The sequence below is a fragment of the Populus trichocarpa genome, chromosome 4 (genome assembly GCF_000002775.5).
Source record: "Populus trichocarpa isolate Nisqually-1 chromosome 4, P.trichocarpa_v4.1, whole genome shotgun sequence".
NCBI lineage: Eukaryota > Viridiplantae > Streptophyta > Magnoliopsida > Malpighiales > Salicaceae > Populus > Populus trichocarpa.
Window position 1 is genome coordinate 2,755,225 of NC_037288.2, and position 25,979 is coordinate 2,781,203.

At 33.8% G+C, this 25,979-nt stretch overlaps 3 protein-coding genes across 7 annotated transcripts; 2 read left to right on the forward strand and 1 right to left on the reverse strand.

The window, feature by feature from the left end:
* Positions 1–1,641: 1,641 nt before the first annotated feature.
* On the reverse strand, positions 1,642–4,538 carry LOC7490791 (ribosomal RNA-processing protein 17). 4 transcript variants are annotated; one of them, XR_002981422.2, is made up of 5 exons: positions 4,305–4,538; positions 4,074–4,179; positions 2,880–2,991; positions 2,072–2,443; positions 1,642–1,950 (listed from the first exon to the last, which is right to left on the reverse strand). XR_002981422.2 is itself a non-coding variant. In XM_002305624.4 (4 exons), exons 1-4 carry the CDS (start codon positions 4,424–4,426, stop codon positions 2,196–2,198), a joined length of 588 nt encoding a protein of 195 aa, XP_002305660.1. In that variant the 5' UTR covers positions 4,427–4,538; the 3' UTR covers positions 1,642–2,195. The 4 variants fall into 4 exon arrangements, 1 of the variants encoding a protein (XP_002305660.1); XR_002981421.2 differs by having other exon boundaries at positions 1,642–1,964; XR_002981423.2 differs by having other exon boundaries at positions 1,642–1,980.
* Positions 4,539–14,469: 9,931 nt separating this feature from the next.
* LOC7490792 (B3 domain-containing protein Os07g0563300) lies at positions 14,470–23,604 on the forward strand. 2 transcript variants are annotated; one of them, XM_024599583.2, is made up of 14 exons: positions 14,470–14,883; positions 15,887–15,968; positions 16,091–16,189; positions 16,464–16,782; positions 16,907–17,228; positions 17,492–17,588; positions 18,369–18,543; positions 18,857–18,936; positions 19,657–19,704; positions 19,795–20,052; positions 20,844–20,893; positions 21,484–21,597; positions 21,937–22,007; positions 22,259–23,604. In XM_024599583.2, the coding sequence occupies exons 1-14, from the start codon at positions 14,693–14,695 to the stop codon at positions 23,065–23,067; spliced, it is 2,715 nt and encodes a 904-aa protein (XP_024455351.1). In that variant the 5' UTR covers positions 14,470–14,692; the 3' UTR covers positions 23,068–23,604. The 2 variants fall into 2 exon arrangements, with proteins under 2 accessions (XP_024455351.1, XP_024455352.1); XM_024599584.2 differs by having other exon boundaries at positions 22,262–23,604.
* Positions 23,605–24,139: 535 nt separating this feature from the next.
* Positions 24,140–25,979, forward strand: LOC7494340 (syntaxin-124). Its single transcript, XM_002304966.4, has one exon. It carries the CDS (start codon positions 24,641–24,643, stop codon positions 25,547–25,549), a length of 909 nt encoding a protein of 302 aa, XP_002305002.2. The 5' UTR covers positions 24,140–24,640; the 3' UTR covers positions 25,550–25,979.

Sequence of the window (25,979 nt, forward strand, 5' to 3'; positions counted from 1 at the left end):
CGTGACTGAGAAGTGTGTGTATGTTTACTTCGGTTTGGTTCTGTACTTTTTTTTTCTTCATGGCCAAAGTCTATATGTGTCCTCTAACTATGATGCAATTTCACTTTCAACCCTCTATGTTCCTTTTTCAACGATTTACCCTTCATATATGTATATATTTTATTTCAATTTACTTCAACAATGAAATTCACATGTTCCAACGCTCTCGTCTTATAGCTCTTTATACAAAAATGAAAGCCATAGAATTTCTCAAGAGCATGTAATTAACGAATTCTTAGTTTAATTGATGCTTATATTGATATTTTTATTTTTTTTCTTAAAATATATTACTTCGAGCCTCTATTTTATAATAATAAAAAAATTATTTCAATGTGTTTCTTCATTAATCATAATGAAAAGGGATAATTTTCTTATGAACAAATTACATATTTAAATCAAATTAATATGGATAAAAAAATAGATTATTTAAGTTTTCGTGTGCAATTTCATTTAATTTACTTATTTCAATTTTGGATATTATGGTTATAATTGTTTTGGATTTATTTTAAATATATATAATAATATATTAAAAAAAAGATAAATCTTAGCAATCATCTAAATATGTCCTTTACCTTTCATTTTTTCACTTTCTAATTATTTTTAAAAACTCATGAAAATTATCATGATCCAAAAAAAACAAGAAACTAAGGTAATCCAAATTTAAAAGAGCATAAATAATTTTATAAATCTCTTATCCCATATTGTCTAATTATTTTGACACCCAAAGCACAAGATGATACACCACTACAAGCATAAAACTGTAAGGGTATAATTGTTAAAATAAAACCTTAAGAAACTAAATTGAAGCACCATATTTAGTTAAGGGCATGTGTGTAGTTTGGCTTCTAATTGACAAGTCAGCATAGTTGTGGACAGAGCGAATCTCTTTTCAGAGAGTCCCCACCTTATAGTGTATGTTTCTTTGTTGAGATTGGTGGGTTGGATGTTGGTGGCTGTTTGATTTTTTTTTGTCTTCATGGGAATCATGATTGGCTGATCTGAACCGTTGGACTGGATGAACTTTTTTGGTTTGGGAATCATTTGAATTTTAAATTTTAAATTTTAAATTATGGAGTTCTGACACGTGGGTGCTTTTCGTTTTGTCGTGGGTGTGGTGATAAGTTATCGTTGTGTGCTGCTGTTACTAGCCGTTGGATTTTAGGGTTTGGTTAGTTGGAAGCCATTGGATAGGTCCAATTATGTTAGTGTTGGAGATAAGGCAATTCTATAGTCCAATCTAATTATCTTAATAATCCAATAAGCAATCGGTCCTCGACTAACAAGGAAGGGTTGTCAATTTAATTTTCCTTTTTTTTTTTTTCCTCTATGTTGTAAAAGAGGCTCGCAAATAGAACACAAATTCTTGTATATATCAACTCTAAATTAGATATTTTTATTTTATTTATTAGATTTTTATATAAATATTTATTATCGGAGTGAGTACTATATGTTTTTAGATTATTTTAAAAATATTAATTCGAAATGTTTTTTAATCTTGAAAGCGTTTTTACAAAAACACCATCTGGCATCTGCGTTCATGTATCTATCTTGAATCAAACCAGAAATGATAACGCAAGTAGGAAATCCAATTATCAATGCACATAATCTCCAAGATAACCTTTTTATTGATCAGAACTCTCGTTGAGAAAAGAGAGAGAAATGCCACTGTCAGTGTAACTTCGCAGTCAAGATGTCTCAAATCATACAACTAATATCGCCAGAAGGCAAACCTTCTCAATCCCAACCCGAAGTACGACGGTAAAATTAAGAATAAAAAATGTGCAGACACAAGTTTAACCACCGACAGGAAATTACACAAGAACAGATGTGATGCCCGTACCATCATTATTGTTGGCCATTAAACTTTTGAGTAAAAACCGAGGACAAAGAGGAAGGATTCCCTGATAGAACCTGCCACCCAAAAACTGTGAAAACATCAATCTGGAATCGTCGATAAAGTCGGTACATTGTTAGTGGAGAAAATATCATCAACTATATTTGCTTTAATAAAATAGAAAACGCTGAAACGAACCAATTTTCTACATGGCCTGGCATAAATGTCTCAGCAATTAGCCTTTGTTAAACTATGTACTCCAACAGCAGAAAACACAATTTGATCCCCCCATGCTTCGTATGGCAAGAAGATCAACTATAAACTACAGCTTGTTCTTCGCCTTTCCCTTCTTTCTATCCCTTTTTTTTTGTGGCTTTGTCCGTGATTTGCGTTTTGAAACTTTCTTGAATGATTTCTTTTTGCTCACGGATAACTTGTGCGTTTTATCAGCTTCGACCAACCTTGGCACTTCTGCTTGTGTCTTTTCACTTGAGCCATCTTTATCTTCACGTGAAATTTCACTAGTTGTCACAGTGACTTGCATGTCCCCGTTGTCGTACTTTGTTGTCCCTTTTACAGCAAACAAAGCCCAAACCAAAATTTAAATGATTATAATGATTTCTTTAGTTATAGGAGTATTTTAGATGGTGAAGTGACAAGGTGTTCCTACTGTGCATGCACTCTAAACATACTATATGATTAGAAATAATCTCAACTAACATGATACACATGCTATCATTGCTTTGAATTGGCCGTGTGCATTGATCACGGGGGACCAAGCTAATTACAAAAATTGAAAGCAACATCAAGGGAGTGATTGCTGATCCATTGGAACGGTTACCGACCATTTCTATAAACCAAGATTAACCCTGGTACCAGATAAGTTAGCCCCAGAAGGAGATTAAATCTGGAGATGCATGCAGCTAATCAATAGGCTTGGTAAAATTAATATGTTTCCAAGCAGCGTGCTTATCTCTTAACATAAGCTGGGAGTTAATGAAAATACCGTTTACTGATGCAATTGGCTCACTTTCTTCATGATCCTCTTCATACTCGTCACTTTCATTAGTGGCTGGTGGAGCTCCTCCATGTAAAGCAAATTCTTTTTCCAGTTTCCTCTACATAGAAGTGAGGTGGCAAAGTCAGGACAACAAAAACTCATGAAATGAAGTTCCCAGCTACCCCTAAGGTCATAGCCCATATGCACTCATCCCTGTCCCCAGAAAGGTGACAGTAGCAATGCAATGGGGGGCGGGCATTTGGATTGAGCTTTTACGATGTGCTGATTTGGTGCATTTGATGAGTACAATGATGGCAAATCATTTTGTTATAGTCTGGTGGCTCAGGATTACGATGAAATGCTAATTGAAACTTGGCAGTCAAAGCTGTCATTCAGCTTATACAAGGGTATGCAGGGAACAGAAGAATCCTTCAACACTTACTACTCCATGGAACAGAAAGCAAAATAGGATTATACCATCCTCAATGGTGTTGGTTACCAGAAATTGATAAATTTTCTCCTCTTTCACATTGCAAGAGGGTCAGAGTTTTGTTTGTTCTCACTATATCATAGGCACTGAACCAATCTCTAACAGAAGATTTTCTCCTTAATCTTCATGAACAATAGGGAAACGATAGTTTGGTAAGCTGTGGTGATAGTGGAACTGAAAGCATGTCAAAATAATAGCAAAGTGCTCTCCATACACTATACAAATAAAGAAATTCGGCTTCTTCTCTGGACTACTGCAAATTTTCAAAGAAGTAATTGTTTATATATCAGCTTGACCATGAATGCAGGTCACCAGTGACCGGGCTAGGGTTTCTTATCTGACATGTTAGAAACTCACTGAATTCGCAAGAAGAAACATCATGGAGAACTCTTCAATCGCATCATTATTTTTTATTCTCGTTCACAGAAAACCATGTCTAAACTGTTGACTAAAGAAACAACTTGTTCTCAACCTCTCATACGAGCACTCAGGAACTAGCCCGTATGCCATAAGAATGATTTAGCAACACATATCACAACCCAATCTTACCAAAAACAAACCCTTTATCTCTACAACAACAAGCAGATTGTCACATGACCAATACCAACACCTTCAAAACAAGACCATTCATTCATTTTGTCTAACCATGCCATCAATTCAACTCACTGTCATAAAAAACAAAGAGCAATCAATTGGAACCTTTTACAAACCTGTTTGCGAGACGCGATTCGCTTGAGCCTTAACTTCTCCTCTTGTTGTTTAATTGCTTCCTTCCTTCTCTTCTTCTTCCTCTTATGAAACCCGGTAACATAATCCCTTAACAAAATCAAAAACCCAAAAAACCCATTTCACTAATCAAATCAACAAACCAAGTTCATCTCAAATTATTATCACGACATAAGCAGAGTAACAACAAAAACAATAAGCATTGTATGTAGTACCTGAGATCTTTCTGGTTGAAAGAGACAGATACAGCTTTGTTCTTAAGAGCTCGTTTCTTTATGTGCCCAACTCGGGTTGGCGGTATCTGTATTGCTCCATTGTCCTCAATTTCAGCTCCCATGGTAGCTTCAAAACTGTTTTCCAGGTGATTCTCTCTGGTCCTAGTAGGTTTTAGAATTTACAGGGAGAGCGAACGAGCTTGAGGTTCAGCAAACAGGTCCGTGGGTTAGAGGTCGAGTTTTGTATGTTATTGGTTTGGGCCGAATCAGCTCAATGGGCTCATCCTTTAGATGGGAGAAAATTGAATTAGAATTGTTCTTTTTTATAGGGAAAATAGGTCCATTTTATTTTCAGTATGTCATATAGGAAAAACTTATGTGAGCTTTAATGACCTAGAATTATTTTTTTTTTCCTTGTGTGAACCGTATTTTTTTAAGCAATTTTCATGTTTTTAAATTAAAGTTTGGCATGAATGATTAATGAAAATATTTTTTTAGTTCTTAGAGATAATCCGGAGTTTATAAAATAAATGAATTTTTTTATTTTAAAAAAACTACTTTTTAAAGAAAGGTATGGTATAAGGTATAATAAATGATAATATTGGAACTTGAAAAAAACAACAGAAGCAAGGGCAAAACTCACTGAATGACAAAAAAAGGTGATTGAAGATGCAAAACTAAAGGATTTAAAGGCTAAGAATTATCTCTTCCAAGTCATTCATCGATGGGTCATGGAGACCATTCTGAACAAGGATACAATAAAGAGCATTCAGGACTCCTTGAAGCAGAAGTACCAGGGAACAACACGATTGTAGTTGAAACAAAAGCACTAGGAAAGAGCACGAGTGTAACGTACACAATAACAAGCTCTTTGAAAGGGATACGAAGTGCTCAACATGAAGGTAAAGGAATCTGTGAATGAGTATTTTGCTCGAACCCTTATTATAGTCAACAAAATGAGAGTTTATGGTGAGAAGATGGAGGATATTGTGGTTGTTGAAAAGATTTTGAGTTCCATGACTCCTGAATACAACTATATTGATGTGCTGCTACACAATAGTCTTTTAGTACATGAACAACACCTAAACAGCCTTGTTGTAGAAGAAAAGGCATTTGAGGTTACTTACGAAGATCAATTAGGAGGAGGAGGACAGGGTCATGGCGGATTTAGAGACAGAGACAGACAAAGATCTGATAAGCCTACCATTAAATGCTACAAAATCCATGAACTCAGACATTTTCAATATGAATGTCCAGACAAGGAGACAGAGATAAAATCGTACCATATAGAAACTAATGGGAAAATGTTGTTAATGGCATATTTGGATGCCAAGAAAGCTAGTAAAGAGGAGTTATAGTTTCTTGATTTAGGTTGCAGCAACCATATGTGTGGTGAGATGGAGCTTTTCACCACGCTTGATGATAGTTTCAGCACTTATTTAAAATTAAGAGACAATTCAAGTATGGTTATGGTAGGAAAAGAAAATATATGAATGCTTATGAATGGAATTGTGTAGGCCATCACTAAGGTGTTTTATGTCCTAGAAATATGGAATATTGTTTCAAGTGTTGGACAACTAGGCGGAGAAAGGGCTTGCAATTCCAATACAACATGGGAAATGTAAGTTTTACCATCTACAAAAATGATTAATCATGGTAACTACAACGTCCTCAAACATAGAATTTATCTTTCTTGCTCAAAAACTTCTAAAATAATAAATTTGTTTTTGTTTTTCTTACAGGGGATCAACTTTAGCACCTTAAATATGAATATTTAAGCTTCAATAGCTTAAAAACACTTTAGCATAAAAGAATGGTGAATGGACCGCCACAATTTCAAGCTCTTTTGAAGGCGTGTTAGTTTTAAATTTAAAGAAAGTACTTCAAATGATGTCGTTTTGAAATAATCCAAGTTCACCTGTGCTGTGCAATTCATGACCCGGGGCTCTAGGAAACACCCATGAAAGAGTACTATTTCACAATTTCAAATGTATCCTCTTGTACGTTTGAGATAATGCACTCTAGGAGTGATGGCCCAGAAGGATCCATCACACCCCTGCTAGTGTGTGTATATATATATATATAAATGAAAATAGCATCCATATGATGCCCTTTTATGAAAGAAAAGTTTGCCGGCTTCTTTCTTCTAATGATTTCAATCATTCTTGTTCGAGTAGAAGCACAAACATCTTGTTTGCTAACATCTCATGGTCAAAAACCTAAGATTATGCTGGCAATTCAGCATCATATGTCTACTTCATGTACTCAATCATTCTTTTACCAAGGTGGATCATGTTATTGTACCTAGCACTTTGACTAAAAAATAATTTTTTTAGTTTTTTTTAATATTACCATGTGAAAATTATCAAAAAAAAATACTAAATAAAGCATTTTTTTAGTATTTGCTTTTTTTGTTAAAATTATTAAAAAATATTTTAATACATTTTCAAGTGAAAAGTACTTTAAAAAACAACTATAACCACAATTATACTCTCAAACATCATTTTGTATAGTATTTGAGAAAGGACGTTAAAAAAAAAATTTAATATTTTGATATATTTGATTTTAAAAATAAATTTTTAAAAATAAAAAAAAATATTTTAAAAATCATATCACTGTCTCTTGATTTTAATTGCATGCATGGCCCCCTCGAAAAGACTGCAAAGATCCACTGAATCGGGCTTGAGAGAATCCTATATATTATCAATTTCCACGTCATGAATACATCATGTTAACTGGGAATTTCTTAGGTTGTCTTGCAATTCTCTTTGAAAAAGCAAGCAACTATGCATGCCTGGCCTAGCATAGCCTAGCCACATATTTAGGTTAATCCTTCCTCTTTGTTCGTTCCCAAGGCTGTGATTTTGCATCTTGACATGGTGTGGACGTAGGTTTTCCCTATGCCCACGCCAATGTACGAGGAGCACTCCTCACATTGAAAAAACTAATTTCAATGAGGATTAAGAAGTTTTTTTATATATTAATAAGTAGCTATCACGAGGATGGGCAATAGCCGAGTAGCTATCAAGTTTGGTATTTACAAGTAATTGAATATCTGTGATTAATTTTGGATTTTCATAATTAATTTTACAAAATTTAAAAACTAATTACATGAAAATAATATTTGGGATTTCAATTGAAAAAAAACTTTAAAAAACAACCTTACCACAATCTAAAAAAACATAAAGTTATATGATCTTTTTTATTTATTAGAGTCCATCTTATTATAGAGTTACATTTATATTTATAATAATTTTTTTCTTTTTTTATGCTCATATATAGTTGGAAATCAAGGGTTAAAACAAACAAAATAAAAATAAAAATATTAAATCAAACTTTCATTTCATGGTTTGTCTCTGTTTAGGAGTGTGGTTGCGATTATTTTTCAAAGTGATTTTCGTATCGAAATGCATTAAAAATTATATTTTTTATTTTTAAAAAATTATTTTTAAAATCAGCGCATCAAAACAATTCAAAACATATAAAAAAATTATTTTTTTAAAAATATATGTACAACTATATTTCCTAACACTCACTTAGTAGATACCGTAATTCAGCAGTTACTCGGTTTGTTTGATGTGAAATGTCATTACAAAGCAACAGTAGAATTTTAAATTTAATCCAAACTTGTTGCACGTCTTTTTCTTCCTTGCTTGTCCATCTCCCACCTCGTCGTCATCAACGACAAAAGGGAAAAAAAATTGTTTTCTTGCAAATCAAGTGGAAATTAAGCTGTCTTGTCTCCAGCATATAGATAAACAATACTCCACCGAAGCTTGTAGCCCAGCGGTAGAGGCAAGGTTTTCTTTACCTCTGTCATCTGGGTTCAAGCTTCAGCGTACACGCCTGTTATTTTCGCGGTATCTTACTTGTCTACTGGGCTTGCAGGGTGTTCAGTGGATCCGGAAATTAGTTGTGGTGCGCGTAAGCTAGTCCGGACACCCCGGGTTAAAAAAAAAAAAAATACTGCAATTAATTCTCAAATGATGTAGTAAGCTTGCCCTAACAATATTCCAGAGCTTATCTTCCATGCTTAATTTTATACATACCAAGTTGAAATTGTCAAGAAACATACATGTGGCAGTCCGTCACCGCTCATTAGTCCTTGATTGCACTGTAAGCTTTTTAGCTATCTCCTAGGAAAATGAAGAACAAGAAAGACAACATTGTTAGATGCGACCGAGATTAGTTCAGTATTAGTATAAAGTAGCTTGATTTAAGGATAATAATTAATTACATTATAATGGACTAGTATTTATTAATGCCATGATTAATATCCTAAGCTTATATGGTTGTCTTAATTTGTTTGGCATCTTTTGCCTCCTATTCTGAGCTTTTCCAACATCATTGATCGTGGAGCCATGCAAGAAATTAATACTATCACTAATTAATGTCCGCTAATCTCAACATCATCTCCGGTTATCTTAATTATTGCGATTACATTATCATGACTGCTTTCATGAGTTTATTACTGTACTGAGATTCTTACTAGGAAATATCTAAAACTAAACTCATATGTAGGACAATAATAGTGGACTTATTTATTTTTGTATTTTAATTTTTTTTAAAAAAAATTAAATTTTATTTTTTTATTTGCTTTAAATTAATATTTTTTGATGTTTTCATATTATTTTGATGTATTAATATCAAAAATATTTTTTTAAAAAAATTATTTTTATACATTTCAAAGCAAAAAACACTTTGAAATACAACCAATATCACAATTTCAAACATCCATTGTCCGAAACACTCAACACCGAACAAAATCATAATAGCTTTATTTATTCGGTATTGCGGTGTAGTTGGAGTTGCTTTTAAATCAACCGCAACTTAAAAAATTGTTTGGATTTTAGTGTTTCAACCTGTTTTCCATCTCAAAATCATACTAATTATTTATAGTTATCTTAATTGATTGTGATTATATTGATGATATTTGAGAGTGTTGTAACAATTGTTTTTTTAAAGTATTTTTTGTTTGGAAATGTATTAAAATAATATTTTTTTTATTTTTTAAAAATCAATTTTGACATTGGCAAAAAATTAATTTAAACTAAGGAAAAAAATAATAAATTTTTTTTTAAAAAAATATATATTTTTAAAATACAGAAAGAAACAATTTCATTATTATAATTACCTTTGCAGGTCTATCATAGTACTGAGGTTCATATGTCAAGAAATAACTACAGAATATCTAAAATTAAACTTGCAGTGCTGAGGGCAATGAGTTTGGAACACGACAACAAGCAAAACCAAGATGGCTTTATGAGTCAGGACAAATAATTGAGTCTTAGAGCTTGTTTGTCAGTATGGTTGCGGGTGTTTTTCAAATAATTTTTCGTGCCAAAATGCATGTTAATGATATTTTTTTATTTTTAAAAATTATTTTTGACATCAGCACATCAAAACGATCTAAAACGTATAAACTATATTAAATTTTAGCAAAAAAAAAATTCAAATTTTTGAGAATGCAGATTGAAAAGCGTTCCAAAACGTGCTTTAATTAGGTTATACATAAACGTGTAATTCTTTTATGAGTTTAAATTTCAAAATCACTATTTATGAAAAAGAATTTAACTATAAAATTAAGATATTGTATTGTTAAGATAGCTCGGGTAAGAAAATATAATTTTATTGAATATTTTTTTTAATGTAAAATAAAACATGTCCCTGCCTGTCGATCTCTACTACATCATTGATGTTCATATCTCATTGTCACTGTCTTAATTACACTTTGATTGGGTTGAAGTATTTTTAATAACGAATTTCAAGCAAGATTCAATTGTAACACTTGGGTCACCTCATTGGATGAAAATGTTTTTTTAAAAAGTTTTTTTTTTGAAATACTTTAAAATAATACTATTTATTTTTATATTAGGATATCAAAACTAGGAGTGATCATTTTCGGTTCGGTTCAGTTTTTATAAAAAAAAAGTAACCAAATCGATTTAAAAAAAAAAACGAAACCGAACCAAAACCGGTTCAAACCGACTGGTTTCAGCTCGGGTTTTTTTGACAAAAACCGGTTCAAACTGGTTTGGCTAGATTTTCTCGGTTTGACTTGGTTTTTCCCGGTTTGACTCGGTTTTTTCGGTTTGATTTGGTTTTTTTCGATTTGGGTTCGGTTTTTTCAAAATTGTAATTGGTTTTTTTTCACGGTTCGGTTTTTTCGATTTTTTTTTATTTTCTTGGTTTAATCGGTTTTTTTATTTTTTTGCTCACTCCTAATCAAAACAATAAAAATATATTAAAAATATTAATTTAAAACTAAAGAAAATAAACTTTTTAAAAAACAAAATTAGACTAAAATACCAAATAATCTCGAAACCCCCCCTCTTTGACTATTCTTTTGAGTGTCCCCGAACAAAGATCCCAAAAACTGCGTGCTTCATTTCCCACCTCAATCAAAGCCGACTACTATTTTTAATGAGTATAGTTTGAGATTGTGGTTTAAATGAAGATCAGGTGAAATTTAATTTTTTAATTTAAAATTAATTTTTACTTTATTTCTTTGAATCGTTTTAATATACTAATATTAAAAATAAATTATTATTTTAATATATTTTTAAATAAAAAAACACTATGTAAAACAACACCTGTCGTAATTCCAAACACAAAATAAAAATACTCCTCCAAATCAGTAACGTTAAAGCTTCTCATTCATCCCGTAAGCAGTCATCTGTGAATCCTTTATTTATTGTATTAGCCCCCACCTCATGTGGCTGTGATGAATGTGCGATGCTTTTTGTCAAATCCTCGAGTACTCCAAAAACTTTGGGCAAATTAATAATTGTCGTAAATCTTGCATTTACTACCTCGTACCATATCAGTATTGTAAGTGTAACCTCACATGCATATACTCCATAAGTTGTGGTATAATGAAAAACATTTTTGGATTCTCCACTTTCTTATTTTCCAATTTACTGTAAATGCCTGCAATTTCTGCCCCATATTCTGGCTGTGCCATGGGAGAATATTTCCGTGATAATTAATGGAATGCACGCATTAATAATCCATGATGATCTTGAAAGCGTTCTGTCTCTAAATAGATTTGTGCATTAATAATCTATGTTGACAGTGATTGCGATTCAAAATATTTTTTTGTTTATAAATATATTAAAGTGATTTTTTTTTTATTTTTTAAAAATTATTTTTGATATTAACATGTCAAAACGATTTAAAAACACTAAAAAAATTAATTTTAAATAAAAAAAATTAATATTTTTAAAAAACACGGGTTAAACCGTGTTTTCAAAGCTGCACTTGTTCTCATAATCTTGAGATAAAATTGCTTCCTCTTTTTTTAGATTGAGAAGTACGGCGGAGGGAGCATGCATGTATAGCCCGGCAATGAATAGCATTTATAAAGCAAGAGGAGAGAGGGTGAAGCTCAATTTTTGGATCTTGAATCTGTTAGCTAAACATAGTTAAAGCTTAAAATAGAACAAGTAACCTCTGTTATAGCTCACTCCAGTATTATAGATTGGACGGATTTTGTACTGTTGAAATTAGAATTCAATCGACCTTTGTTGTGTTGGCTTGACTCAACTGATAAGTGAATTTACTTTTATCAATAAAATAATTCAATATCAAAATTTAAACTTTAAATGAAATTTTAAAATATAATTTATATTATTCGTTAATAAACATTCAGTAAAAGTTTTTAAATCTGAAATCTGTACAGATCCATACTACTTTATACTTAATCTTTATCAAATAAATAGTAATGATGAGATTCAAATTCGTGATCATTAAATTATTAAAATTCTGATATTATATCAAAAAATAAATTTATTTTAAAAACTTAAACTGCTAGATAAAATTATAAAATATAATTTATATAAGTTAACAGTTTATGTAATTATCTTGTGTTTGGATGGCTGTGCGAGAGAGAAAAAACTATTGCACAAGTAAAAGTCTAAATGCATGTGTGAAGAGTTTAATTAAAACTCAATCGTGCATATGTTAGAAATTGTTTTAATAAAATATGGTTGATGGATATAATGTTAGATTTAAAGTGAGGTCTATTTATTTTTAAAATTAAAAATTAGTTGGAAATTGTTCACTAATAAAAAATTTACTAGTCCAGAATATTAACATAATTAAAAAAAATTGTAAGTGAATGAAAAATTAATTTTAAAAAATCTTTAATTGATATATTTTTGTAAAACTCAACTTTTTTTTTTATCTCATGTAAAAAAATAGAAATTTTCTTAGTTTATATAATAAATAATTATAAATAAGTCTTGATAGAATAATATAAATTTAACTCAGGAGTGCGCTCCGCATAGCTCAGCCCCAATTTTTTTTTTTTTTATCAACACAACAACATTAAATTTTTTTGCAAATTAAATACCAGGGTTAGCATTATAAGTATTAATACATATTTTTTATGATAATTTGTTTTTATATATGTGATGATATTAATAATATATTTTAAAAAATAAAAAATATATTATTTTAATATATTTTTAAATAAAAAATAATCACTACATTAATACTAAATATCAAAAACCTGAAAAGCCTGGCCCAGATATTGAAAATACTCTGCCTGATCTAATAAAGTGAGAGCAAGTAAGGACAAAGAGAAACCAGAAAAAGAAACTAAACCCCCTCCCCTTCCTTCCTCGTTTGAACTTTGAATTGAATTCAACTTTGAAATCGAAGGGAACAGGGAAAAGGGAGCAAAGCAAAAGCGCGTGAGTGTTGTCAGAACTTGTGCATTACGTGATTTGCATTGCATGACTCTCGCCGGCGGGCCATGCATTAAATCATCATTACATATTCCTAATGCTATTCTCTCACGTACAACATCAGGCCGTTACTCGCCCGCACTGGGTCTTCTTGTTCAAATCCTATCCCCAGTCACGCTACACTTTGTTTGTTTACCCAGGAAAGGAAAGATAAAAAAGTAAAGAAAGACAGGGCCCATGTTATTATCATTATTATTTTTTAACTATGATATCCGGACTATTTTATGCCTCGATTAATTTTTTAAAATTTTTAAATTAATAACTAAATAAATTTTTGGTAATTCTAAAGTTTATGTTATTTGAATTGATAATCTCTGAAAAACAAACTTAGAGTCTGATTAATTAAATTATACCCCCTCAAAATTACAAAACCCATGTTATTGTTTATATTAGTCATTGTTTTGAGGTTGTTTGATACTATTACATTTTAACTTACGTTTAAATACATTTTAAGAAATGTTTTGCATCAATAAAAAAATATTTAATTAATATTTTTTAGTGTTTTTTAGTGATTTTAATATATAAATGTTAAAAATAAAAAATAAAAAAAAATATTTTAATATATTTTCAAGTGGAAGACAATTTTAAAAAACACTCTGCATCATAATATCAAACACATTATGTTGTGGAGTGTGATAGGTGTTACTTTTTAAAATATTTTTTGCTTTAAAATTCATAAAAAATGCCCTTTTATTTTTTTTAAAATTATTTTTTATATTGGCATATTAAAACGATAAAAAACACAAAAAAAATATAATTTGAAGCTAATAAAATAATTTTTTTTTAAAACCATGATTAGACTGTAATGCCAAACAAGGCTCTTTTATTAGTGCTTCTTGAAGTGTGATAATTTATGCTGAATGGGTCTTAAAATGTGTTTCATTTGATAATTTTTTAGTAATTTTTAATTTTTAATTAATTTTATTGGTGTTTTCAAATCATTTTGATATGATTATGTTAAAAATAAATTTTAAAAAATTAAAAAAATAATTATTTTAATATATTTTTAAATAAATTTAAAAAACAATCATTACTATAATACTAAATATTCTTTTAATCAATATCCATAACAACACATAACTTGTATCACCGGGAAAACATATAATCAATGTTATTATTTAAAATTATCATTATATAACAATATAATTTAGATTAACTGATAAAAAAATTATTCTCTTTTTTATTTTTTATTCTAGAATAATTTAAATACACCTAATTAATACGAAACATACGTACTCAAAATCATTAATTAATACACAAATTAATTGGAGGATATTTTTATTATTTACTGGAATTAAAAAACAGAAAACGCAGAGAAACGACGACGAAAAATAAAAAAGACTCTACGACTACAAAAACAAAAATTCCACCCCCACGCGCATATATAAATACCCAGAATCCTACACCCTTTTTTATTTTATTCCTTTCCCTCTTTCTCTCTCTCTACAAACAAACACACACATGCCCATTTCCATTTTCTCTCTCTACAAAACCCTCTCTCGCTCAATGACTCCATGATTTTTCCACAGATCAATCCAGCCCTACAAATTTTCAAATTCTAGGGTTTATCATCATTCTCAGCTCCCTTTCATAATTCCTCTTTCAAAAGTTTTCTTTTTTTTTCCTCTTTAAATCTCAATGTCGTCTTCTCCTCCTCATCTTCCCACTTCAACAACGGCTACTACTGCAAATAATAATAATACTTCATGTTCTTCTTCTTCAACGGCACTGTCAAGAAAGTGTTTCAATTCTGATTGTACGGACTTTAAATCTCGAAAAGGCTGGAGGCTCCGTTCCGGTGACTTTGCCGAGCTTTGCGATCGATGCGCGTGAGTAGTACTCAACCTTTTGTTTCTATTTTGTTAATTTTCGAGAGAATAGTTGTGGCGGCGGCTGTGTTCTTGTTATTAAATTTAGTAAGTGGTTATGATGTTGAGCTAACAAATTGGAGGTTAATTTGGGTAAATTGGATAGGACATAATTCAATGCTGATATAAATAATTTATTTTTTTCCCTAATTGTTTGTTTGTGTTAAATTTGGAAAAAAATATAATTTCAACATTTATCAATTCTCAGTCTTGTGTGTAACTAGAAAGAGTGAAATTCAATGGTTTCTTCTGTTTTTCTTTTCTGGGTCATTTTATTTTTAGTGAATACGTATTGTTAATGGGTTTTTTTTGGAGTTAAACTTTAATGCAATTTTTAATTAATGATTGTAGCTGTGATTTGGCTGTTCATGTTGGTGTGTTATTGCCTTTTTGGTCTATTGGCAGTGGCTAGTTTACAGTTGCAGTGGGAGAAAACCATCAAGACACTGGCAGAGAAAAATTAAGTTTTTGTGTATTTTGTAACCGTTTAGACTTTGAATAATGAGTTTCTATGAGTCATTAATGATACGCTTTGGTTTCTTACCACGTTTTTTTTTTTTGAACTTTTGAAAAATTTGGCAATGTTTTCTTGTGTAGAATGGTTTTAGAGAGTGATATATCAGTGAGGTTCCGTTAAAATCTCTGACTATGGTTTTAGCAAGGCCTGAAACGGAAGTATTGGTGACTTGTCATTTGGTTGAGATCCTAATGCTTACTATGAGTGGAATTTCTTTTATTTCTTTTCCTCTTTTTTTGGTGTTGCTTGAATTGGCCTCTCCTCTTGAGAGTAGAGGAGAGGAAAGAATTCATTTGGCAAAACCTTCAAACAGGTCTTATCAAGACAATTTACTGGCATATTCGTAGTTATACTTAACCAAGTATCTGTTTTCATGGCTGCAATGTCATCGTCGCCATCATCATCATCATCATTAACTTACAATTGACTCAACCTTGTGTGACTTAGTTCTGCTTATGAGGAGGGGAGTTTCTGTGAGACTTTCCACTTGAGGGCCAGTGGTTGGAGGTGTTGCGAGTCATGTGGGAAGGTAAGATGAAATTTCTTCTGGTTTATTTATATGCTGTCTGTGCTTATGTGGTTATATAATGGATGGTATGCAGCTGCCATTTATTTTATTGTAAATCATCCAAGTTTAATTTTCCATTACAGGGGGTTCATTGTGGATGTATTGTTTCAATTCAAACTTTCACATTGTTGGATGCTGGAGGTATTGCGTGCATGGCATGTGAGAGGAAGAGTTTTGTTTTGGTAAGGGCAAATTCATCTCTTACTGCTGAATCATAGTCATTTTATGTTTTATTATGACCATTGATGGTTTCTCTGATCAAATATGTGATTCATACGCCATTAGTTGGATAATGGAAAATATGTTCCTTCTATTACTGCCAGCACCTTATAAATTTGCTATTGTAGGAGAGTAATCCACAAATTCTTCTGACTGCAACCTCTGCTGATGTGGTACATAACCTTGTTCAATTTTAATTGTGATAGATTTATTTTTGCTTTATATTCTGTGTTTCAGACGTCAAACCCTGCCTGGTCTCCTTTGTTTTACCATGCACCTTTCCCCGAGAGACTCAAAGACCTTTCTGTCAAAAGTTGGAGTCAATTAGCTGGTTCAGGTCCTGTACCATGGCGTCAAGCACCCAGTTTGTTTAATCCTTCTGCTGCACAGTCTGAATTGCAAACAAGGATGCCTTATGAAGTTGACAGGCTTAATACCGGTGAAAGATTTTCTGCCCCTTCCCTAGAGAAAAGGAAAGTTGAGGATTTTTCTGAAAAATTTATCAATGGAAACCTGAGGATTCGCTTACAGGATATAGTTGAGAATGGGAATGCAGGTACAGATGCTTTACCTACATTTTATGCTGTTTCAAGGAAAGAAGTGCACGATGACTTGGCAGTTTCATGCTGCCATGCTTGGGAGTGTTATAGAAACAACTGTAAGTTAATTATTTGTTGCAGGAATCATTGGTGAGGAGCAACCACAACCATCATCATCTTTAATGGAGGATGCATCGGGCCAACAATTTGGAATAACAATACCTTATAAATCTATAAGCGAATCAAATAGTCAAATTGAGGGCTCTGTAAATGCTTTACAGCCAGCCCCTCCACCTCCGTTTACAAAGCATTTTCATGGGAGTTTACATAATGGAGTCGATTCATCAGTTGATGGTCACATACGCAATGGGAAGCCTAGAACAGATGCCCGTGGAAGAAGCCAGTTACTTCCTCGGTACTGGCCAAGGTTTACTGATGGAGAGCTACAACAAATTTCTGGAAAGTATCCTTTATGTCAGCAATGGTTTCTCTATATTTTAATTTTTCAAAAAATAAATTATCATTTTAGATAATCTGTGCCATATTGTTTGGAGGCAGTTTTGTATTTAAAAATTACAATCTTCTAGTCTTCTCCACATTTGATTTTCTGACTTATGAAGATGAGTTAGGTTTTGCAAGATGGTTCTGCTCTATTTTGTTTGTGATAACTATATCTTCCTAGTCCTCTTTGCATTTATGGATCCTGAAACCTTAACCCTATTTAAGTTCTAATTCTGTGATCAAACCTTTGTTTGAGAAGATGCTGAGTGCTAGTGATGCTGGACGAATTGGGCGTTTGGTGCTGCCGAAAAAATGTGCAGAGGTTGGTACTCATGCTTCACAGCTTCACCTTTCACTTTGTTTATCAGTTTTATTCTAAAAGCTTTGCATATTGGATTTTGGAGGAACCAAGAATGTATTCTTGTTTTTTCTTTTTTAGAAAAATGAGAAAAAAAAAGAAGACAAAGTGATAATAGAAAGAAAAGTTTATTAGTCTGAGCAATATATATCAGTTACAGATATTTTCTTTTTCTTGGTTATGCAATGCTTTATAGTTGTGGTGTTATTTTTCTTTTTATGGACCAAGGAGTTTTCAAGTCACGGTCATGGTCCTCATGGATAATAATGCTGATGGGTGACTGTGGTTACTGTCAAGACTGCTTGTGATAACACCCTCATATACTATGGATGTTCCACTATAGAGTTGTGTATTCTTGCATACCTCATATTCTCTCAGAGTGTTGTCCCAGCACAGTCAGTTGAAAGATGATTCACCAAAATGGTGATGAATCACACAACTCTTTTTGTTGATTTTCCTGGCTGCTTCTTATTGAAAATACTTTAGAAGTATGGAAAGAACATTTCTGAATGCAATTTGTCGTGTTAAAATACATGCATGTTTTTTGTGCATTTGCAGTTTTGACTCCTATGAAACATTTTTAGTTGGAGAATAGTCATGCTGCCACATTAATGGTGTAGCTCGTATATCAAATATATAATTTCATTGAGGAGTTCTGCACGGTTTTAATATCTAACTCTCTCCCTTTGTGTGTGGGCACTCTATAATTTCATCAACACTAACATTGTGCTTGCCATGACACAGGCCTATTTTCCTCCCATCTCGCAGCCTGAAGGTCTACCTCTCAGGGTCCAAGATTCTAAAGGGAAAGAGTGGATTTTTCAATTTCGGTTTTGGCCTAACAATAATAGTAGAATGTATGTTCTGGAGGGAGTTACTCCTTGCATACAAAACATGCAATTGCAAGCAGGCGATATAGGTAGCTGCCAAATTATGTGAAATTATGTTCAGAAGATTCTTAATTTGTTAATTGCAGCAAGGGTTATGTCTTCATTTTTATTCTCTCTAGTTTTGTTGGACCGGTTTATTTCTGTCCGCTAGATTTGTCAATGTCATGGCTTTGGATCTGGTCAATCATCCCACTGCTGCTTTGTAGTTTTGATATTTTTCTGTCTTCTTTCATGCCTTTCAATTCATTTTCCATGTGATTTGGTGCCATCCTCCTATGCTTTAGTGCATCATGGTTTTAGGGTTTATGATATTGGATCTGAAATTTAATTCTGTTTCCTCAGTAACATTCAGTCGATTAGAGCCAGAAGGCAAATTGGTTATGGGATTCAGAAAGGCCACCTCTGCTCCGCCTTCTGATCAGGTATGCCCTAGTGCAATTGCTGAACACTTTTTTTCTAGATTATCCATTCATACTTGCTGGAGCTCAAACAATAGGTTATGTGGAAATTTGTAAGGATAATGTTTCTGAATTCAATGAGGTATCAACAACACATTATATATGGGTGATACCAGAGACTTGAATCCTTGCTGGTACCTCTCCAAGGTCAATGATATTATATTCCAATATCACCTTGTTAAGTCCTAATTTGGTACTAAATTTACTGTCCTTTCTTCCAAATTCATTGCATCATAGCCTAAATTTACCTTAAAAGTGGGCATGGAACTTTCCATGCCTTTAAAAACCTGGAAGTTAATGCATGAATGAAATTTTATGTGATGAAATGGAAGTTTGTAGCGTGTTAATATTTCTATAGCACTTTATTTTACAGGAAGAATGCTGAGGTATAATGAAGTGAGATTTTCAGTTCATTTTTTTCCTTTTCTGGTTACCTTCATCGTGTTTCGTTTTTGGCATTTAATCTGAGAAAGCCAAGAGATAACTTGAAAATATGACGACGGTACATAGTTTCATTAGGGTGATTGCAATGTGCTTCAAAGTTTGGTTTGTTGCTTTTAGTTATGTCAAGTAAAATGCTTTGCTACAAAATTGTGGTTTGTCAAATGTTGCCCTTTCAATTTGTAGCCAACTTCAACACTTAATCCAACAAAATAAATTCTAAAATATGTGTTATTTTTGCAGGACAATGAAACAAGTCAGACTGGTAATGGTGTTTCTACAAAAGGAGATGTTAGTATTACAAACCTTATACTAGTGGAATTGCTTCATTGCCTTTTTTAAGTTAACACAAGGTCACCTAGCTTTTCATCAATCTACCAGGCTGAATTGGATCCTAGTCCTTGGTCTAAAGTCGACAAATCAGGTTACATAGCAAAAGAAGTTCTTGAAGGAAAATCTTCTATCAGAAAGAGGAAGAGCAGCACATTGGGTTCCAAGAGTAAGCGCCTGAGGATTGAAAATGAGGATATGATTGAATTGAAGCTAACATGGGAAGAAGCACAAGGATTGCTCCGTCCCCCTCCTGACCATGTTCCCAGTATTGTGGCGATTGAAGGGTTTGAGTTTGAGGAATACGAGGTTTGATTGTTTCCATACTCAAAATAAGTTTATGCCAATGAGTGGTTTTCTTTCTTTAGCCACCCTTGATATCCCTTATTCTGACATCTGTCCTTCCAATGTGCTTGTGTTTAAGTCATTGTGAAGGTAGAGGTTGCTTGTTTTTCACTACTTTGATACCGTCAACTAACGGCTTATTTACTTATTTGTCCCTTTGCAGTAGTTACATAGCATTTACAGAACTTTTGTGATACAATTTGATTATTAGCTTACCAGAGCACGACTACTATTTTGGTGGGGGGCGAGGCCACTTGAATTTAGCTACATAGCATTTAGGGGAGAATGTTTGGAGTGCATTGTTCAGTGCTTTGAAAGGTCCAGTAATAGTAATGAGTTGCTATTCTATTGGTAGAAACTTGCCTTCTTTAGTCACATTGAATTTTAGGTTCTGACATATAAAATTGCAAGGGAATATGAAATTCCCACAGAAAGACTTTCAATTTTACAATGCCTGCGTAATAATGCCCAATTCTTACAAAGATGCTTGGGTTTTTTATTTTTTGTGTATGATCATGACTGATATAATTGGTTGATATAATGCCATGTGTGATTTTAAATAAACATTGTTTAAGATGTTATCGTTCATTATTTTTATTTTATCATTTAACGAGTTTGCATTGAAGTTTTTTATTGGACTTGTGATGCATTTTCTTATATATTTTATACTCTGAATAGAGTTGGCTAAAGTTTATTGTGGATAGGAGGCCTAAGTCCTACTTTTTATGATTATGACAAGTGTGCTGCTATAACAGGATGCGCCAGTACTTGGGAAGCCTACAATTTTTGCAACGGATAATGTGGGGTAAATTGCCTATCCTGAGTGCTCAAGCTTGCAACTATACCTTCTGTGTTAGGGCTCTTTTTTTTTAATTCATCATGATTTGGCTTGTAGGTCTCTCTCAAAAATTTACACACTATTCGTAAACCACCTTACATGTTTAGGTCTCCCATGACAGATGTTAGTGGTTTGGGTGTTTTTTCTAGGAGAATATGACATCTATCTGTCCTGTATGTGTTATAATCTGTTCACATTTCACACTAGTGGGTTGTGCTAGGAGAAATATACTGTCCTAGAAGTTTGTATGTATTAGAATAACTATAGCAGGTTGTGCCGTGAGAAATATATGATTTCTCCAACCTATAAGTTTTTATGTAAATCCATTTGTACTTTACGATAGTGGGCCATTTAACGGAACACTGATGTAAACCTAGGATGATGCTTCAATATTAATATGTTTCCTACCTTTTCAGCCCGGGTAAACTGAATAATCCTTTTTTTCTCTCTCTAAATTTTCGTAGTTATAACAATGCTTCATATGATTAAAATGGACTCGTGATGTCCTTTCATCTCTTTGAGTATATAGAGTTCTAATATGATGTGTTTTCTGTCAGTCAAAAGATTCAATGGGTTCAATGTGAAGATTGTCTTAAGTGGCGCAAATTGCCTGCCAATGCTCTTCTTCCCTCCAAATGGGCATGTTCTAGTAATACATGGGATCCTGAAAGGTATAATCTGAATCCATTTATTCATTCAGGCTTGGGTTTATCCTTCAGATCCTGTTTGATAGCCCGTGGGATCTCAAAATTATTCTAGGGTGCAACCAATGTATTTTCTTTTAATTTCTTAACAACATTCAAACGTACATTTGAGGTCCCAGAATTACTAGCTTTGGTGCCTGTTCGGTTAACTTTGTCATTCTTTACATGGTAAATAATGAACCGAGGCAGTGCCCTCACTTTTGTCTCTTAAATAGACTAGTTATATAAACGTTGAATGTTGTTTGTATACATGTTAATTGCAGGCTCTTGCATTTTGCTAACATTTTTTATTACATCTGCTGTCAGATCATCATGTTCCGTGGCTCAAGAATTGACAGCAGAGCAGCTTGAAGATCTTCTTCCATCCTGTAATTTAGGTATAAATTGCTTATAGTGACTTCATTTTGTTGTTTCTCCGTAATTGAAATTCGGTAATTTATGATTCGGTAATTTATGGTCATGCAAGGCAATTAAGTTATCCTCAAGCGTGGCACCAAGTATCATGATCTAATTTTCACTGCTGTTGCTGTGTATATGTGCATTTTAATGATTTTTATGGAATCTCGTTCAAATGGCGATGATCTCCTTCTCAACTGCCCAATTTGAATCTGTTGTTATGGTTGTGAAGCAGTAGTCACTTCCAAGAGATCGAAGGATGCTAAGAAGGATATTGATAGGGTCGAAGCTCTGGAGGGGCTTGACACTCTTGCCAACCTAGCTATTTTAGGAGAGGGTGAGGCTTTCCCGGCTTCATCCCAGGCCACCACAAAGCACCCCCGACACAGACCTGGCTGCTCCTGCATTGTGTGCATTCAGCCCCCAAGTGGGAAGGGTCCCAAACACAAGCAGACTTGTACATGTAATGTTTGCCAAACAGTAAAGCGCCGTTTTAAGACCCTAATGATGAAGCGTGAGAAGAAGCAATCAGAGAAGGAAGCAGAAACGAAGCAATCAGAGAAGGAAGCAGAAACTACTCGGAAGAGGCAGCAGGAGCCTTCTGCTGAGAAATTGCTTGATGATGAACCCTCACCATCTAGCAACACAGGGAGTGAAAGTGGCAGTCCGAACAAGAAAAAGACAGTCAGTGAAGGTTCTGATGATGATCCTAGCAGAATGAAATCCTCAACTTCACCTTTTAAAGGCCAAATAGACCTGAATATCCAGCCAGAGAGGGAGGATGAATTGTCACCTGGTTCAGATTCTGGAGGCATGATGAGGATGCTCCAGGATGCCACTGAGACATACCTCAGGATGCAAAGATTCTTAAGCTCGGATGGTGACAATAACCCTTCCGGTAATCACATGCTGTCAAGTGGGGGGACACGTGAAAAGGTCAGTGATGTCATTATGCTTGGCAGCAGCCATCAAGATGCTGACAAGGATCATCCCTCAGCTTTTTCCATGAACGCATCCGCTTCCACTCCAGCTACTGGATAGATAATGCCTTTTAACCGTGCACGAGCATCAACCATATGATTGATTGAATGCGAGGATAGTTCTCGTGGCATACTTGTCCACATCGGCATTTAACTTCGTTGTTCTGTACATAAAGTAGAGGGGCAGGAAAGTGACAACCATGGGGGAGAACCAATATTTTACTGGTCCATACTGTATAATATCATCCTCTCTATGCTAATACAATTGGACACTGACGTGCTTTTAGAAGATGATTGATTGTTCAATCAAGTGGGTAGGAGGCTGCAGCAATGTAGTTTACTGTTAGAAGCTCACTGCTACCCTTACACAGAGGACGTGATTAAGCTTGTGCCTTTTTGCTCATAGTGAAAAGAAAATTGAAGCTTGTTCTCTCTATTAAGTTGAAATACAACTGCAACATGGGGGTTCTGATTCGAACAAGCTACCTAGTCTCCTTTAGTTTTCTGTATTAGATTATTTTGGTACTATTGTTTTCTCTGTTTCAATGAAACTTGTCTTGGATAGAAGATTACTGAAATGTCAAGTGGATGTTCACAATCTGGTAGGTAAAAGTGTCTGTAGAGAACAGCTCCATGTTCTTTTCCAAAAGAGTTGGTAGAACATGGCGCCCATACCCATATCATGTCAGCATGATTTCTAGCTTTCTTCATACGAGTCTTTCAAGCTGGTCTCTGATGATTCGCCATCACGTTCGGAAAGATTATTATTCCTGACCAAATATATGGAGTTGGTTTCTGCCATCGTTCATTAGGTCAAATGTTTGACAGTTGAAACAACTCCTTTTGCCTGGTTGTCAACTGTTCTGTCTCCTCCGTGTATCTTGTCACCATGTCATCATACTATTCTTTAGATAATTTCTTTCCTTTTCTCCCTTTTCTTCGTTTAGATATCTATTCTAAATAGCAAATATGAATAATCGTGACATATATAAACCGAATTATTTCACTAATTATTTTTTTGTAACTGTTCTGTTTCATCAATATTTAAAAACAAACATGCTAATAAGCAATAAGCAAAAAAAGTCATGGAAAGCAGTCAACCAAGATTTCTTCGTAGGCATCAAAAACTAATAGTTGAGCTCCATCATTTTTTTCTTGAGATATTAAAAATGTCTCTCTAATCATTTTTTGGTAGTTTAGATTCTGATAGGCTGTGGAACCTCTATTTTTAGCTTTGAGGTTTAGGTTAAAGAAAAGGAAGACCAAGTCAGCAAAACCATAGTGGTTGCCAATGAAAAGAGGGAGCCCGTTGTCACATATATTTGATAACCTTTAGCAATAAACGGCCTTTGAGTCAAAACTTGGCTGGGTTCTAATTTGAGAATAATCTCAAGCCAAAAATAAGGGAAGATTTTGTTGGTCATGGTTCTTGCTTTTGCCATTCCTTCTTCTCATTAGGCTCTGGATTAAGAAGTGGAAGATGATCACAAAAAAAAACCCTAAAGAACTAGTACATTTGTAGAAGAAAAGGGATTGTTTTATCCTGGCTTTTCATAAACGTCTTCCAGTGATTCCGCCAACACAAAACAAATACATTTGTAGAAGAGCAGGATTGATTATTGTATTCTTCCAGGATGAATGATTTGTTCTCCAGCTCGTTCAAGAAGTACACCGACCTGAAGCAGCAGGCGCAAATGGATGACATGGAGGCAGGGAAGGAGAGTATGAATCTTGACAGATTCTTTGAAGACGTCGAGAATGTTAAGGAAGATATGAAAACTGTTGAGAGGCTGTACAAGAGTTTACAAGAAGCCAATGAAGAATGTAAGACTGTTCATAATGCTAAGACCATGAAAAATCTTCGTTCGCGGATGGACATAGATGTCGAACAAGTCCTGAAACGCGTTAAAATCATCAAGGGAAAGCTCGAAGCCTTGGATCGATCCAATGCAGCTCACCGCAACATTCCTGGGTGCGGTCCAGGATCATCTGCAGATCGAACCAGGACATCTGTGGTTAGTGGTTTGGGAAAGAAGTTGAAGGATCTTATGGATAATTTTCAGGATTTAAGAGCTAGAATGGCAGCCGAATATAAGGAAACAGTGGAACGCAGGTATTTCACAATCACAGGAGAAAGAGCAAGTGAAGAAACGATTGAGAATTTGATATCCAGTGGTGAAAGTGAAAGCTTCATGCAAAAGGCAATTCAGGAACAAGGGAGAGGCCAGATTCTTGACACCATATCAGAAATTCAAGAGAGACATGATGCTGTGAAGGAGATAGAGAAGAATTTGATTGAGCTTCACCAGGTATTCTTGGATATGGCTGCTCTTGTGGAAGCTCAGGGTCATCAGATCAATGATATTGAAAGTCATGTTGCGCATGCTAGCTCGTTCGTGCGACGAGGGACTGAGCAGCTTTCTGAGGCCAGGGAATATCAGAAGAGCTCTCGAAAGTGGACGTGCATTGCCATTGTAGCCGGTGCTGTCCTCATCATTGTCCTCTTACTACCATTTATACCACATCTCCTGGCTCTCTTGTAGGAATGAGAGGGTGCAGATTTCCTTTTGAACTCCAGAAGAAACACCTATTTAATTTTAACCCCAACCGAAAATTATTAGTTGTAAGGTTATCTTGGAAAGCTTTGTTCTATTTTCTAAGATAGCAATTTAGATTTCTCAAACGTAAGCACATCTGCAAGGAAGATTGGGAACTTTCTCCTCTTTCAGGCATATCCTAAAGCATGTTTCTTGTTTGCAACCCCTATAGAGGCAATTGGCATTTTTTGCATGAAGTTTTGCTGCAAAAAACCCTAACGAAGGTCTTGGCAGAAACCATGACAGTTTGATTGAAGTGCACATGTAATTGCTGGGGAGAAGAGGCCATCTCGAAAGAATGACGAACAGTCATTGTAATATCAAATTTAAGACTCGTTGAAAGAAATCGCATGCCTGTCAACTGGTTTTTCTTTTT

Bases quoted from the DNA above. Each gene is read 5' to 3' on its own strand.
- LOC7490791 (XM_002305624.4), bottom strand. From the start codon at position 4,426: ATGGGAGCTGAAATTGAGGACAATGGAGCAATACAGATACCGCCAACC. The intron at 4,180-4,304 runs GTACTACATACA...GATTTTGTTAAG, and splicing joins TTCAACCAGAAAGATCTCAG to GGATTATGTTACCGGGTTTC. The intron at 2,992-4,073 runs GTTTGTAAAAGG...ACTTCTATGTAG, and splicing joins GAATCGCGTCTCGCAAACAG to AGGAAACTGGAAAAAGAATT.
- LOC7490792 (XM_024599583.2), top strand. From the start codon at position 14,693: ATGTCGTCTTCTCCTCCTCATCTTCCCACTTCAACAACGGCTACTACT. The intron at 15,969-16,090 runs GTAAGATGAAAT...TTTCCATTACAG, and splicing joins GTTGCGAGTCATGTGGGAAG to GGGGTTCATTGTGGATGTAT. The intron at 17,589-18,368 runs GTTGGTACTCAT...GCCATGACACAG, and splicing joins TGCCGAAAAAATGTGCAGAG to GCCTATTTTCCTCCCATCTC.
- LOC7494340 (XM_002304966.4), top strand. From the start codon at position 24,641: ATGAATGATTTGTTCTCCAGCTCGTTCAAGAAGTACACCGACCTGAAG.